Here is a 16,098-nt window from a genome sequence, read left to right as displayed (position 1 = left end):
ACATAAAAATAAAATTGCAACTTATCAAAATTTGTAGGATGTGTCAAAAGTAATGCTTAGATGGAAATTTACTGTTTTTTTTTTTTTTTTTTTTAGATTTTATTTATTTATTCATGAGAGACACAAAGAGAGAGGCAGAGACAGGCAGAGGGTGAAGCAGGCTCCATGTAGGGAGCCTGACATGGGACTTGATCCCGGGTCTCCAGGATCAGGCCCTGGGCGGAGAGTGGTGCTAAACTGCTGAGCCACCCAGGCTGCCCTGAAATTTATTGTATTGAATGCATATATTAGAAAATAAGAAAGATCTAAAATCAATAATCTAAGTTTTACCTTAGAATAGTAGAAAAAAGGAGAGTAAATTAAAAATAAGTTAGCAAAATAAAAGAAATAATAAAAATTAGAGCATAAATCAATGAAATTGAAAATAGGAAATCAATAGGGAAAATCAACAAAACCAAAAGCTAATTCTTTGAAAATATCAACAAAACTGATAATCCCCTAAGATAATTTTTTTAAAAGATTTTATTTATTTGTTCATGAGAGACGGGGGTGGGGGGGGTGGGGGGGAGGCTGGGGCAGAGACACAGGCAGAGGGAAAAGCAGGCTCCTCAGGAGCCTGATGTGGTACTTGATCCAGGACTCTGGGATCATGAATGAGCCAAAGGCAGACGCTCAACCACTGAGTCATCCGGTGCCCTACCAAGATAATTGAAAGAGAAAAAAGAGAAGATACAAATGACTAAAATCCGAAATGAAAAGGGGGGACATCACTACAGATCCCCTGGACATTAAAAGCATAATAAAGAAACACTATAAACTTTGTGCCCACAGATTTGGTAATGTAGATGAAACAGACCAATTCTTTGAAAAACACAATCTGCCAAAACAAGAAGAAACAGACAATCCAGGGGAACCTAGGTAGCTTAGTCCATTAAAGGTGTGCCTTTGATTCAGGTCATGATCCCAGGGTCCTGGGATGGAGCTCCACATCTGGCTCCCTGCTCAGCAGGGAGCCTGCTTCTCCCTCTCCTGCTTCCCAGCTTGTGCTCTCTTTCTCTCTCTGTCAAATAAGTAAATAATATCTTAAAATCTCAAATAAAAGAGCAAACAAAAGAATTAGACAATATGAATAGGCCTATGTCTATGAAAAGAAATTGAATCAATCAGGGGTGCCTGGGTGGCTCAGCGGTTGGGCATCTGCCTTTGGCTCAGGTCATGATCCCGGGGTCCTGGGATCGAGTCCCTCATTAGGTTCCCTGTGGGGAGCCTGCTTCTCCCTCTGCCTATATCTCTGCCTCTCTCTGTGTCTCTCATGAATATATAAATAAAATCTTAAAAAAAAAAGAAAATCAATTAATGTAATTTGTCACATCAACAGACTAAAGAAGAAAAATCACATGATTATATCAATAGGTGCAGAGAAAGCATCTGATTAAACCCAACACCCATTTATGATAAATGCTCAGCAAACTAGGGTTAGAGGGGAACTTCCTTAACTTGATAAGAACATCTATAACAGGGGATCCCTAGGTGGCTCAGTGGTTTAGCACCTGCCTTCAGCCCAAGGCATGATCCTGGAGTCCTGGGATCGAGTTCTGCATCAGGCTCCCTGCATGGAGCCTGCTTCTCCCTCTACCTGTATTTCTCCTTTTCTCTTTCTCTCTCTGTGTCTCTCATGAATAAATAAATAAAATCTTAAAAAAAAAAAAGAATAGATAGATCAGTGGGAAAGAAAAGAGAACCCAGAAATATAAATATAGTTAATTGATCTTTGACAAAGGAGCAATGACAGGGCAGCCTGGGTGGCTCAGCAGTTTAGTGCTGCCTTCAGCCCAGGGTGTGATCCTGAAGACCCTGGATCGAGTCCCACATTGGGCTCCCTGCATGGAGCCTGCCTCTCCCTCTGCCTGTGTCTCTGCCTCTCTCTCTCTCTCTCTCTCTCTCTCTTTCTCTCCCTGTGTCTCTCATGAATAAAGAAATAAAATCTTTAAAAACATAAAAGATTAAAAAAAAAGGAGCAATGACAATGCAACAGGGCAAAGATAATCTTTTTCATAAATGATGCTGTAACAACTGGACACTTCGATGCAAAACAAAAAACTGAATCTAGACACAGACCTCATACCCCCCACAAAAACTAACTCAAAATGGATCACAGATCTAAGTGTAAAATGCAAAACTATAGAACTCCTAGAAGATATTGTAGGAGAAAACTTAGATTACCTTGGGTTTGATGATGATGTTTTAATACAATACCAAAGTACAACCCACAAAATAAACCACTGAAAAGCTGGAATTCATTAAAATTTAAATCTTCTGGGCAGCCTGGGTGGCTCAGCGGTTTAGTGCTGCCTTCGGCCCAGCGCCTAATCCTGGAGACCCAGAATCGAGTCCTGAGTCGGGCTCTCTGCATAGAGCCTGCTCCTCCCTCTGCCTGTGTTTCTGCCTCTCTGTCTCTCATGAATAAATAAATAAATAATCTTAAAAAAATAAAATAAAATTTAAAACTTCTGCTTTGCAAAAAACAATGTCAAGAGAATGAGAAGAGAAGCCACACACTGGGAGAAAATATTTGCAAAAGACACACCTGATAGAGGAATATTGTTCAAAAATATTGAAAGAACTCTTAAAACTTAACAATAAGAAAATCAATTTAAAAAGCTTTTGCATAGGGGTTAAGCTGAGAGGCTCAGTTGGTTAAGCATCCAACCCTTGATCTCAGCTCAGGTCTTAATCTCAGTGCAGTGAGCTCAAGCCCTGCATTGGACTCTATGCTGAGCATGGAGCCTACTTAAAAAATAAAAATAAAAACAAAAAATAAGAAGCTTTTGCACAGCAAAGGAAACCATCAAACAAAATTAAAAAGAAAAGAAAAGGCAATCTATGGGATGGGAGAAAATATTTGCAAATCATCTATCTAATAATGAGTTGATATCTAAAACATATAAGGAATTTATACAACTCAACTGGAGAAAACAACAACAACCACCCAACAGGGGCACCTGGGTGGCTCAGTGGTTGATCGCCTACCTTTGGCTCAGGTCATGATCCCGGGGTCCTGGAATGGAGTCCTACATCAGGCTCCTCACAGGGAGCTTGCTTCTTCCTCTGCCTATGTCTCTGTGTCTCTCATGAATAAATACATAAAATCTTAAAAAAAAAAAAAAAAAACCACCCAATAAGCCAATTAAAAATAGGCAAAGACCTGAATAGGCATTTTCCCAAAGAAGAAATAGGCCAATAGGTATGTAAGAAGATGCTCAAGATCACTAATTATTGGGGAAATGCAAATCAAAAACATAACTTTATTTTTTTTAAGATTTTATTTATTCATTCATGACAGACACAGAAAGAGAGGCAGAGGCATAGGAAGAGGGAGAAGTAGGCTCCCTGCAGGGAGCCCTATGCAGGATTCAATCCCAGGACAGCGGGATCACACCCTGAGCCAAAGGCAGACATCAACCACTAAGTCACTCAGGCATCCCAAAGCCATAACTTTAGATATCACCTCACACCTGTTAGGATGTCTATTATTTAAAAAAACCCCAAGAGGGCAGCCCCAGTGGCACAGCGGTTTAGCGCCGCCTGAAGCCTGGTGTGTGATCCTGGAGACCCCGGATCGAGTCCCACGTCGGGCTTCCTGCATGGAGCCTGCTTCTCTCCCTCTTCCTCTGCCTGTGTCTCTGCCTCTCTCTCTCTCTCTGTCTGTGTGTGTGTGTGTGTGTGTGTGTGTGTGTGTCTCTACGAATAAATAAATAAAATCTTTAAAAATAAATAAATAGGGATCCCTGGGTGGCGCAGTGGTTTGGCTCCTGCCTTTGGCCCAGGGCGCGATCCTGGAGACCCGGGATCGAATCCCACATCGGGCTCTCGGTGCATGGAGCCTGCTTCTCCCTCTGCCTATCTCTCTGCCTCTCTCTCTCTCTCTCTCTCTCTCTGTCTGTGACTATCATAAATAAAAAAAAACAAAAACAACAAAAAAACTAAATAAATAAATAAATAAATAAACCCAAGAGATAATAAATGTTGGTGAGGATATGAAAAAAAGGGAACCATTATATATTGTTGGTGGGAATATAAATTGATACAGCCTTTATGGAAAACATAATGGAAGTTCCTCAAGAAATTAAAAATAGAATTATCATACAATCCAGTGATCCTTGGGATTCCTGGGTGGCTCAGCGGTTTAGCGCCTGCCTTTGGCCCAGGGCACGATCCTGGAGTCCCGGGATCGGGTCCCACGTCAGGCTCCCCTGCTTGGAGCCTCCTTCTCCCTCTGCCTGTGTCTCTGCCTCTCTCTCTCTCTATGCCTATCATAAATAAATCTTAAAAAAAAAAAAATCCAGTGATCCTACTTCTGGGTATTTATCCAAAGAAAACAAAATCACTATCTCAAAGAAATATCTGCATTCCCATGTTCATTGCAGCATTATTCACAAAAGCCAAGATATGGAAACAACCTAAGTGCCTGCCAATGGATGAATGGATAAACGAAATGTGGTATGTATGTATGTATGTACGTACATATATAACGGAACATTATTTATCCTTTAAAAAAGAAGGAACATTTTCCATTTGTGACAACATGGATGACCCTGGAGGGCATTATGCTAAGTGAAATAAACCAGAGAGAGAAAAACAAATACTGCATCGTATCGCTTATATATGTGGAATCTTTAAAAAAAAAAAAGTTGAATATAGAGAAAGAGAAACAGTAGAATGGTGGTTGCCAGGGACTTGGGCTTGGGGAAAGCTGATAAAAGAATATCAACTTTCAGTTATAACATGACTAAGTTCTGAGGATTTAATATATAGTATGGTGACTACAGTTAACAATACTGTATTGTGGGCAGCCCAGGTGGCTCAGTGGTTTAGGGCCACCTTCAGCCCAGGGCGTGATCCTGGAGACCCGGGATTGAGTCCCATGTCAGGCTCCCTGCATAAAGTCTGCTTCTCCCTCTGCCTGTGTCTCTGCCTCTCTCTCTCTCTCTCTTTCTCTCTCTTTCTGTGTCTCTCATGAATAAATAAATAGAATCTTAAAAAAAAAAAACTGTATTGGGGATCCCTGGGTGGCGCAGCGGTTTGGCGCCTGCCTTTGGCCCGGGGCGCGATCCTGGAGACCCGGGATCGAGTCCCACATCGGGCTCCTGGTGCATGGAGCCTGCTTCTCCCTCTGCCTGTGTCTCTGCCTCTCTCTCTCTCTCTCTCTCTCTGTGACTATCATAAATAAATAAAAAAATTAAAAAAAGAAAAAAACTGTATTGTATAACTGAAATTGCTAACAGAGTAGATCTTTTTTTTTTTAAGATTTTATTTATTTATTCTTGAAAGACACACAGAGAGAGGCAGAGACACAGGCAGAGAGAGAAGCAGGTTCCATGCAGGGAGCCCGATGTGGGACTCGATCCAGGGACTCCAAGATCATGTCTTGAGCCAATGGCAGATGCTTATCCGCTGAGCCACCAAGGTGTCCCTAAGACAGTAGATCTTAAGTGTTCTCAGTACACATGCACATATACCCACACAAAAAGTGTGTTTCTTACCAAAAAGTTTCTCATTGAACTAAACATACTAAATGAGCCAACAATTGCAATCACTGGCATTTATGCAAATGAACTAAAAACATGTCCACACAAAAACCTGCACACAGATATTTATTCGTAATTGTCAAAACTTGGAAGCAAACAAGATGTCTTTCACTAGGTGGATGGACAAACAAACTGTGGTACATATGATGGAATATTATTTACAGCTAAAGAGAAATGAGTTATCAAACCATGAAAAGACTCGGAGGAAGCTTAAATGTATTTAGTGAGGAGAGAGGGATGAATGGGCAGAGCACTAAGGATTTTTAGGTCAGTGAAACTCTTCTGTGTGATACTACAATGGTGGATACATGATGGTATACACCTAGTAATACTATAGAATGTACATTAGAGGGAACCCTAATGTACATTATGGACTTAGGGTGATAATGTGGCAATGTGGATTCCGTTGTATCAAATGTACCATTGTACACTAGATGTTGATAGTGGGGAAGGATATGCATACATGAGGACTGGGAATGCTCTGTACTTCCTGCTTAATTTTGCTGTGACTCCCCCAAAAGGCTCTAAAAATAATTTTATCAATTAAACAAAACAACCAACAAAAAAGTCCCAGCAACCTTACAGGTCTGGGAATCTTAGCAAACCGAGAGAAGGATAAGCACAAAGTCACACCCAACTACATCATGAGCAACCTGTTGAAAACCAAGGGTAGGGGCACCTGGGTGGCTCAGTGGGTTAAGCATCTGCCTTCTGCTCTGGTCATGGTCCTGGGATCGAGCCCTGCACTGAGCTCCCCTCTCAGCAGGGAGCCTGCTTCTCCCTCTCCTTCCCACTCATGTTCTCTGTCACTATCTTTGTTGCTAAAAGAAATACATTAAAAAGAAGAAGAAAGAAGAAGAAGAAGAAGACGACGACGATGACGACGACCAAGGGTAAAGAGAAAATCGTAAAAGCCAAAGAAAAAAGACACATTATATAGGGAACAACAGGAACCACAGCCAATTTCTCATGAGAAATTGTAATTTACTATGTCAACCAGAAGACCATGGAACAACATTTTTAAAGTGCTAAAGGGAGGAAAACTGTCAAACTATCATTTTATATCCAAATGAAAATATCTTTACAAAATTAAGGTAGGGGCTCCTAGGTGGCTCAGTTGGTTAAGCGGCCAACTCTTGGTTTTGGCTTACGTTGTGATCTCATGAGTCATGAGACCAAGCCCCATGTCAGGCTCACCACTCAGTGAGGAGTCTGCTTGAAGATTCTCCCCCTCTGCCCTTCACCCCATGTGCGCTCTCTTTCTCTCCCTCACAAATAATTAAATAAATCTTTTTAAAAAATTAAGGTAAAATACAGTTTTATTTTTTATTTTTTTATTTTATTTTATTTTTTATGATAGTCACAGAGAGAGAAAGAGACATAGGCAGAGGGAGAAGCAGGCTCCATGCACCGGGAGCCCGACGTGGGACTCGATCCCGGGTCTCCAGGATCGCGCCCTGGGCCAAAGGCAGGCGCCAAACCGCTGCGCCACCCAGGGATCCCTTTTATTTTTTATTTATTTATTTTTTAAATACAGTTTTAGATAAAAGCAGGGAGGATTTGTTGCCACCAGGCCCATACAGGCAGAGTTAAAGTATATTCTTTAGGCTGGAGACAAACGATACCAGATGGAATCTGGAGCTACAGAAAATCATTAGAAATAATAAATATATGGTAGATGTAAAAGCCTATTTTTCTTTGTTTTCTTAACTTCTTTCAAAGTCAACTGTTTAAAGCAATAACAACAATACATTGTGGGGATTATAACAAATGCAGAAGTGAAATATATGACAGTGATAGAGCAAGGTTAAAAGGGGGCAAATTATATTGTAAAATTCCGATTTATATATAAAGTGGTATAATACTAATTCAAGCAAATTGTGGTAAGTCAAGGATGTATATTGTTATCCTTGGAACAACTGTGAAGAAATAACACAAAGTCATTGGTAGAGATAAAATGGGACTGTAAATAATACTCAATCCAAAAGAAGACAGGAAAAAGGGGAAAAAATAAAGAAGAGATAGGGTAAACAGAACACAAATAGCAAGATGGTTGACTTAAATGCATCCATATCAATAATTCTACATATCATTAAATGTAACTGAACTCAATAGTCAAGACTGTTTAAAAAATAAGTCCCAAGTATATGCTGTTTACCAGAGATATACTTTAAATAGGTTGAAAGCAAATGGGTTGAAAGCAAAAGATTGAAAAAGGATTGAAAGCAAAAAGATTGAAAAATCTCTACCATGCAAATGTTAAGTATAAGAAAGTTGGTATCTTTATTTTAGTATCAAAGTAGAATGCAGAACAAGCAGCATCACTAGAAAGATATTCATTTCATAAAGTTGACATTAAAATCCTGAAAATATATGTACCTAATAACAAAGCTTCAAAATATACTAAGCAAATATTGACCAAACTATAGGGAGAAATAGACAAATCTACAATCATAGTTGGAAAGATGGAAAGTGAAAGAGAGAAATATAGAGTGTCAGAAAGACAGAGACACAGAGGAAAGAGAGATAGAGAAACAAATACAGAGATACAGAGCTCAAGTGAGGAAGAGGCATGTGGCCTGATTCTAAGAGGTAGACAGGACCCAGAGACAAAGAGAGAGATGGACCATGCTCTGGACAGGAGGGAGGGTTGGGAGCTCTGGATGCAGTGGGAGCCAAAGCAAGGGTCTGGACCTGTGGGATCCTGGAGGGAGTGCTGTAGGATAGGCAGCATCACTCACCCGCTGCCCCATGGAGCCTTGGGGGCCAGGCTCCCCACGCAGTCCCTGTTTGGGAGGGAGGAGAGGTATGAAGTCAGCTATTGGGAGGTGTGACCCAGGGACCCCAAGACCTCCCAGAATCTTCCACCAGGGGCTGCCTCAGTACTCACTCTCTCTCCTTTCTCTCCTGGGTGGCCGGAGATTCCTTTGGGTCCAGTGGGGCCTGGGGGTCCCTGAGCAATAAGACAGGGCCTCAGCCTTATGCTGAGGTGGGATGGGATGGACAAGGACTTGGGGGTGCACAGAGGGGTCAAGGAGGGAGCCTCAGTTGGCCTGGGCCTCTGGGTTCTTTACTACACTCCCAGTGCCTGGCACACAGCAGGCAGTTTGTATAGCTCAGGGTTCAGAGTTATGGCCCTGGAGTCAGAAAATCCCTACCCTGATCTGGAACTTGCCATGTGCTGACAGCAGCCTTAGGCCAAGAACCTCTACCTTTCTTGGCCACATGTATCAACAATACTTGTTTCTCCTTACACAGACTGAATGAAAAGATTTATGGAAAGTAGTTTGCATGTTAAGTGCTCCATAAATGCTTGAATGGTTGAATGATTGATGGATGGGTGGATATGTGGACTGATAAGTGGGTGGGTGGATGAATGGATGGACAGATGGGAGCAATAGGAGAACTACTCACCATGTGTCCAGGACTCCCAGGGATGCCCATGGGACCAGGAAGTCCAGGGGGACCTAGAATAAGACAGGATGTCCTCAGGACTGAAACAGAGTATGATGCCGGGAATTCCACCATCTGTTCCTTCCTGATAGCCATAGTCCTAGTCCCTCTGCCATTTCCCAACCCCACCCCTGGAACTGGACCTAGACTCAACTTACCCATAGGCCCTGGGGGTCCTGGTAGTCCAACTGGTCCCTGGGGCCAGTGGCTGCTGGTCTCAGTGAAGGTGTTGGACAGTAATGGGTCCCCTGAGGGAGGAAAGATGGTGAATGAACAGGGCTGGGCTGGAGTAGGGCAGTCAGTCTTTACCTGCCACCTCTGCCAAGCCAGCTTTGACTGCTCTGTGGGACAACCGGCAGTGTGGTTGGAGCTACCAGACAATTGCTTGAAGGGTGAGGAGTGTGGAGAGAGTTGGTCAGGTAGGACCAGGAGGCAGGGAGGACTGGATTCTAACCTTACCACAGTCTAGCTAGTGACATCTAGCAAGACTCTATCTTGCTGAGCCTGTACTACCACATGTCAAATGGGAATAATAGTAAAAGCTACCATTTATTGACCACCTACTTTGTGACAGGCTTCTGTGCATGGGGGTCATGGAACTCTGGGAGAACTGTACAGTCACTCTCCCCACTATACAGATGGGGAAACTGAGGCTTGGGGAAGGAGAAGGAATGGTAAGATGGAATGAACAGTGGGATAGGGGAATATATGAATGGTGCCCAGCCATACTCCAAAGATACGGCACAGGTAGGGTTGAACCTGGCACTCCAAGCTCTGACCACTGGCAGCATACAGGTGGGTCAGGCTGGGGAAGAGGCAAAGGATACACATCAGAGCCCAGCTTGGCAGAGGCGGCTCTCTGAGCACAGGGCCAGGGAGCACAGAGCTCATTTCCTGCTGCCAGGCCTTGAGCTTTCCAGCACTCTGAGGGCTGGATCCTGGCCAGCTCCAAGGCTTGGCAGGAGGGCCAGATGCCAGTTGTTCCAACCCTGGAGGATGCCTGGGTTTGAAGGCAGTCCCCCATTTCCTGGCTATGTGATCGTCCCTCTCTGGCCCTCAGTTTTCCTTATCTGAGAACAGAGGAGGCAATGACACCTGTAGGAGGATTGAGTGACACCAATCCTGACCAAAGGCAAGCCTGGTAAACAGAAGGTACCCGGTAGATGGCAGTGGCACTGGGGTAATGATTATGCCAGCCTTGTCTCCCACCCCCACCATTATCTGTCATGGCCCCAAGGGACTCACCATACTGGGGGTTCCGGATGTGAGGTGGCCCAACAGGGGCTGGGGGTCCAGGGGGGCCAGGAGGCCCTGGTGGGCCTGGAGGTCCCCTCTCTCCAGGGGTACCCACAGCTCCAGCCTGGCCAGGGCTTCCTGGGGGACCTTGAGGACCTACAATGGAACCAGAGAGTTGGTGGGTATATAGGAGGCAGGGAGGCCCAGGGGGGCTGCAAGGGGGCAGGACAAGGCAGCCTGGGGCAGTGATATAAGAGGGCTGCAGGTGCCACAGGCCCAGGCCAGTCTTGGCTCTGACCTCCCTGGCCATCTATTAGGGGGATGAATAGCCCTCTGCAGGGGCTTTGGGACAATGGACACTTGGTAGATTCTTAGGAAATGTTGATTTCCAGAATGTTCTCTTCTCTCCCTTCCAGGCTTTTGAATGAGCTGTTCTGTCTACCGGACCTCCCTTTGCTCTGCCTGGTGTCTACTTCAAATCATCCATTAGGCCTCAGCTAAGATGTCACTCCTACCAGGAAGCCCTCCCCATTCCCCACCCATCAAGCTGGGTCTATGCCTCCTTCCTTGAAGCTCCCATACCTGTATCGTCCTTCAGAAGAGCCCTGGCCACATGGTGGGGAGCACTGCTGTTTCTCCTTGGCCTAGTCTCCCCTCTCCATACAAACACACACTGGGCTGGGAGCCCTAGGAGGCAGGGATTGGTCTAATGCCACCCCAGTGCCCAGCTCAGAGCCTGCTAAGGTAGGTGCCCAGGAAGTGTGGGTTCAGTGAATGCAAAAGTGGGCTTTAGGCAGCCCAAGCACAAGTAGAAGGGTGGCAAGGTGAGAGACAAGTGGGTAGAAGGGGCTCAGGCTACGATTGGCCAAGAGAGGGTTCAATGACAGGGCTGACCTGGGTAGCTGCGGGCAGTGGTAGGGTTGGGGCAGTGCTGTGGGCACTCACCTGGTGGGCCTCTCATCCCTGTTGGGCCTCGGCTGCCAGTTTCTCCCTTAGGGCCAGTGGGCCCAGGAAGCCCCTGGCCACCAACTCGATCTGGGGGAGAAAGTTCATCTTGATGGCTTTGGCCTTGCTCTTGTCCCAACCCTGGCCCCAGCACCCCAGCCAGCACCTACCATCTCGAGGGAGCAGCGGGGCCCTCGTGTTCTCTCTGACTCCGGGTAGCCCTGGAGTAAGAGGGGCATTAGGCAGGGCTCAGTGTCATCCAGAGTCCCTATGCCCAGCTCCACTGTGTGGGGCAGGGGCGGTGGGGCTGCTAGACCCTGTCCCCCCAGGCCCACCGGAGAACTGGGGAGATTGAGAACTGGAAGGGGGGTCAAACTGGGAGTCAGTAGCAAGGTGGGGACTAGAACTGCTCCCCTGATTCATCCCCACATGGGAGCATACCCCTCACTGACCCACTCACCTTGGAGGCCTCCATCCCCAGGGCTGCCCTGAGCTGCTGGGGAGCCCCAGAGTGGGACAGGGTCCCCGGGGGCGGCTGGGGTTGGCCTCACTGCCTGCTCAGTGACAGTGAGCACCGCCACCTATGGAAGAAGAGGAAGACAGGGTTGGTAGTGGTGTCTCACCAGGGACAGGCCAGCAGAGGGGCCCCCATGTTGGGCACAGGAGACCCATGCAGCCAGCAGAACACAGCTTGGACGGAAGACCTGGCCTCACAGAGGCCCAGAAGTCACTGTGACTTTCCAACTGCACAATTCATCCTTAGAAAAGCCACAACAGGGGCAGCTCTGGTGGCTCAGAGGTTTAGCACCGTCTTTGGCCCAGGGTGGGATCCTGAGACCTGGGATCGAATCCTGCGTCGGGCTCCCTGTGTGAAGCCTGTTTTTTCCTCTGCCTTTGTCTCTGCCTCTCTCTCTCTCTCTCTCTGTCTCTCATGAATAAATAAATAAAACCTTTTTTTTTAAAAAAAGAAAAACCTCGACATACCATCGCTGACACCCAAGTAGAGTTCTATGTCCCTGTGTTTGCCGGGCTGCGTGGTTTTTCGTGTGATTACCTGCATCAATAATCTGAAACTTCTCTTGGTCTGTTAAAGCACCACAGGCTGGAAGGATTTTTACTAAGTTCGGAGGGATGTTCGGGACAGTGTGACATGAGTCAGAGGCCTCAACCACTTTGGGACCCAGAGTGGGGGAGCCTTTTAAAGGTCAAGGGTGACCGCTGAGCCACTGACCAAGGATTAAAGAGGAGCCAGGGGTGCCTGGGGGGCTCAGTCGGTTAAGCATCTGCCTTCAGCTCAGGTCACAATCTCAGAGTCTTGGGATCGAGTCCCTCATTGGGCTCCCTTCTTAGCAGGGAGTCTGCTTCTCCCTCTTCTCCTCCTCCCTGCTTGTGCTCTCTCTCAAATAAATAAATAAAATCTTTTATTTTAAAAAGCAGGGAGCCTGATGTGGGACTCGATCCCGGGTCTCCAGGATCATGCCCTGGGCTGAAGGCAGGCGCTAAACCGCTGAGCCACCCAGGGATCCCTCAAATAAATAAAATCTTAAAAAAAAAAAGAGAGAGAGAGAGAGAGAGAGAGAGGCCAGAAGGGGTGTCTGGATGGCTCAGTAGGTTAAGCATCTGATGCTTGGTTTCAGCTCAAGTTGTGATCTCAGGGTCCTGGGATGGAGACCTGCATCGAGCTCTGTACTCAGCACAGAGTCTGCTTGGGATTTTCTTTCTCTTCCCCTTCTGCCCCTCCCCCTGCTTACGTGCACTCTCTAAAATAAATAAATAAATAAATGAAATCTTAATAAAAAGGAGGAGGGTAGAATGCCCACTGACCAGGGGGTGGGGCAAACCCAGAACTGAGAACCACACCCTAGATCTGAGACCAAGCCCCTCATGCCCGCTTCTCCTGGGAGGAGGCCTGAGGAGCGGTGTGGGCTTCCTGGAGCTCCTATACCTCCTAACTAGGGTTCTAGCACATGCTGTTCAGAAGCTTGGTTTTTCCCCTTGATACATCAGGGGATCTTTCCATGCTACAAAATGGAGGTGTTGTGAACGGCTGTCTAGTATTCCTCAGAGCCATGCACGCTAATTTTGCAACCCTTCAGCCACCTGGTTTTCAAATTTCCCTGTTCATTATTAACATTTTGGTAAACATCTTTATATCTACTTTCCTTAGGATAAATTCCCAGAGTGACAGAGGAAAGGTTATGCAGATGAAGCATATGTGTCTCTATGTTGCTTAGAAAATCTGAAAGATAAAAAAAAGGAATAAAAAGAAAAAAAATCTGGAAGAAAAGATGCTTAAATGTTGACCGTTGTTCTGTCTAGGGGCACAAGCGACTGCTGCAGATGGTTTTCTGGTAGGTTTTTCATGGTTCTGAGTTTTTCTTTTTCTTTTTTTTTTAAAATATTTTATTTATTTATTCATAGAGATGCACAGAGAGAGAGAGGCAGAGGCAGAGGGAGAAGCAGGCTCCATGCAGAGAGCCTGACATGGGACTCAGTCCCGGGGCCTCAGGATCATGCCCTGGGCTGCAGGCGGCACTAAACCGCTGCGCCACCGGGGCTGCCCCAAGTTTTTCATGTTTCTAAATTTAGAATGTCTTATTTCTCTTAGGATTTATTTATTTATTCGAGAGAGAGTGTGTGCACACACATGCACATGCATGAGGTGGGGGAGTGGCAGAGGGAAGGAGAGAGAATCTCAAGCATACTCGTCACTGAGTGCAGAGCCCAAAGTGGGGCTGGATATGACAATCCCCAAATCATGACCTGAGCCCAAAATCAAGAGTCAGCTACTCAACCAACTAAGCCACCAGGTGCCCCTAGAATGTTTTACTTTTGAATTGCTAAAAGCTTTTTTTTTTTTTTTTTAAGATTTTACTTATTTGAGGGAGAGAGAGAGAGAGAGAGCGCGCATGGACAAGAAGAGGGAGGGCAAAAGGGAGAAGCAGGCTCCTACCTGAGCAGAGAGCCTGACATGGGGATTGATTTCAGGACCCCAGGATCATGACCCGAGCCGAAGGCAGATGTCCAACCAACTGAGCTACCCAGGTGCCCCTCTAAAACCTTTTTATCTTAAAATAATTTGAGATGCACAATAGATGTTTTGCTTTGGAAACGGGTAAGGTAGTATTATGGTGGTGTGTGTGGGGGTAGATAAAGGGCAAAGGTGACAGGGCAAGGAAGGGACCTAGCCACGGGCTCTGGGGGATGTCTACAAATATCTGGCTGGGATGGGGATGGGGGTGCTCAGGAGAGTTTCGTGGGCCTCCTGGGAGAAGGAGCAGGCTTTCTGGGGACAGGACGGAAGGGAGACCAGCTTGTTCTGGAGGGTGGGTGGGTGCCTGGTGGGGACGCCATCTGCTTTTTATTTTTTTTTTAAAGATTTTATTTATTTATTCTTGAGAGACACAGAGAGAGAGAGGCAGAGACACACAGGCAGAGGGAGAAGCAGGTTCCCCACAAGGAGCCCGATGTGGGACTTGATCCAGCATCTTGGGATCATGCCCTGGGCCAAAGGCAGACGCTCAACCGCTAAGCCACCCAGGCGTCCCAAGGCCACCTGTTTTTGGTTGTTGAAGCTCAGCTCAGAGGTGCACTGTTGGAATGATGAGCCAATGGGACGTGGGGGGGTGTGGAGGGGTGGGAAGGCCAGGGAAAGGGCAGCTGCTCACCCACCTTGGCCTCCAGTACCTTCAGCCGCTCAGTCAGCTCTGACACTTTGCTGCAGTTGAGGCAACCTGCAGGGAGGGAGGACGCTGGGGCTGGGGCCAGGTGTCTGGGGCAGGATAGAGGCAAGGAGACAGACACCTCATGACCCCGACCCAGGAAATGGCCCCATGCAGGGAAGGGGCTATGGCCTGTCCAGGGTGGTCATGGCCTGAGGGTTTCCTTTGGCTCCAGAGCCTCCAGAGCAGGACCAGGGACTCATGTCCTGCAGCCTCTGCATCCAAGATGACTCCCTCCCTGGAAGCCAGGGCAGGAAATCCTGTTGCTTCCCCCTGGGTGGGGCTGGCCTCAGCGGTGCCACCCTCTGATCCTCCCTGCACAACCACCGCTAGCTCCTCTGGGCTCCCCAGCGACACCCCTAAGTCATCCGTAGCAGTTCTGGCCCATTATTCAACCTCCCAGCTGCCGTGCACGGGCCTAGGGCATCACAGGCTCATCTCTCCAGTCCATACCATGATCCTGGGTGTTAGGACGAGTGTCAGCCCAGCTCACATCTGAGGACACTGAGCTCAGAGCAAGGGCGGGGTGAGTTCTTGACAAGCACAAAGTCTGGGGCTGAGTCCCAGCGCTGCCTCTTCCTGGCTATGCAGCCTTGGGCAGGGCATGTCTCCTTTCTGACCCTCAGCTTCCTCCTCTTTAACATGGGGACAATGATGCCTTCCTGGGGCTGGGAGATTTAAATGAGCCAACAATGGAAAGCACCTGGCACAGTGCCTCATTCACTGCAGACGCTTAGAAAAGTATAGTTAAATAAAGAGGAAACTGGGGGCTTGGGCACGCGTCTGCTAGAGTCTGGGGGTCATGAGTCTTGGGGTACTTGGCCCAGGTCAGACTCCCTCTAGGGCCCTTTCTCTCCTTCCCCCTCATTCTTCTTTGCAGTCCGGAGTGGGCAAGGGTGGGTGCTCCCCCTGACCCTCCACTGCTGGATCCAGCCAGCCTTAGGACCATCACCACATTGCTCATGCTCCCACCAGACCTCCCTTAAACCAGGGGGACCCCACGCAGGTGCCCCAAGGACCCACCTGAGAAGGCTGTGGGTCGAAACGCCATCCGTCGCATGGTGTTGCCTGACCACCCAGGGTCCACAAAGCCAGAGGAGCCTGCAAACGAAGAACGATGGGGGTGAGAGCTCAGCTGGCCGGCACCATTCTTG

General features: G+C 47.0%; 1 protein-coding gene across 19 annotated transcripts in view; it reads right to left on the bottom strand.

Moving 5' to 3' along the window:
• Window positions 1–16,098, bottom strand: part of EMID1 (EMI domain containing 1) — a 50,922-nt gene that overhangs the window by 19,264 nt on the left and 15,560 nt on the right. For 10 of the 19 annotated variants that reach the window (XR_003146715.3, XR_004809326.2, XR_003146718.3 and 7 more), the window contains exons 4-13: window positions 15,968–16,045; window positions 14,895–14,956; window positions 11,683–11,803; window positions 11,393–11,443; window positions 11,223–11,312; window positions 10,287–10,433; window positions 9,200–9,289; window positions 9,003–9,055; window positions 8,479–8,541; window positions 8,330–8,374 (exon numbers count right to left, since the gene is read on the bottom strand). Coding sequence is in view for 13 of the 19 variants with exons in the window: in XM_049102083.1 (XP_048958040.1) it covers window positions 8,330–8,374; window positions 8,479–8,541; window positions 9,003–9,055; window positions 9,200–9,289; window positions 10,287–10,433; window positions 11,223–11,312; window positions 11,393–11,443; window positions 11,683–11,803; window positions 14,895–14,956; window positions 15,968–16,045 (800 nt within the window). In the remaining 6 variants the exon portion in view is untranslated. Of the gene's footprint in view, window positions 1–577; window positions 697–3,030; window positions 3,151–8,329; window positions 8,375–8,478; window positions 8,542–9,002; window positions 9,056–9,199; window positions 9,290–10,286; window positions 10,434–11,222; window positions 11,313–11,392; window positions 11,444–11,682; window positions 11,804–14,894; window positions 14,957–15,967; window positions 16,046–16,098 lie in introns of those variants that run through there. The other 9 variants (XM_049102086.1, XM_035706244.2, XM_035706243.2 and 6 more) reach the window with 5 other exon arrangements.

This window comes from Canis lupus, chromosome 26 (assembly GCF_003254725.2).
Source record: "Canis lupus dingo isolate Sandy chromosome 26, ASM325472v2, whole genome shotgun sequence".
Taxonomy (NCBI): domain Eukaryota; kingdom Metazoa; phylum Chordata; class Mammalia; order Carnivora; family Canidae; genus Canis; species Canis lupus.
The sequence above is the reverse complement of the archived record's forward strand: the minus strand, read 5'-3'. Positions and strand labels throughout refer to the sequence as shown.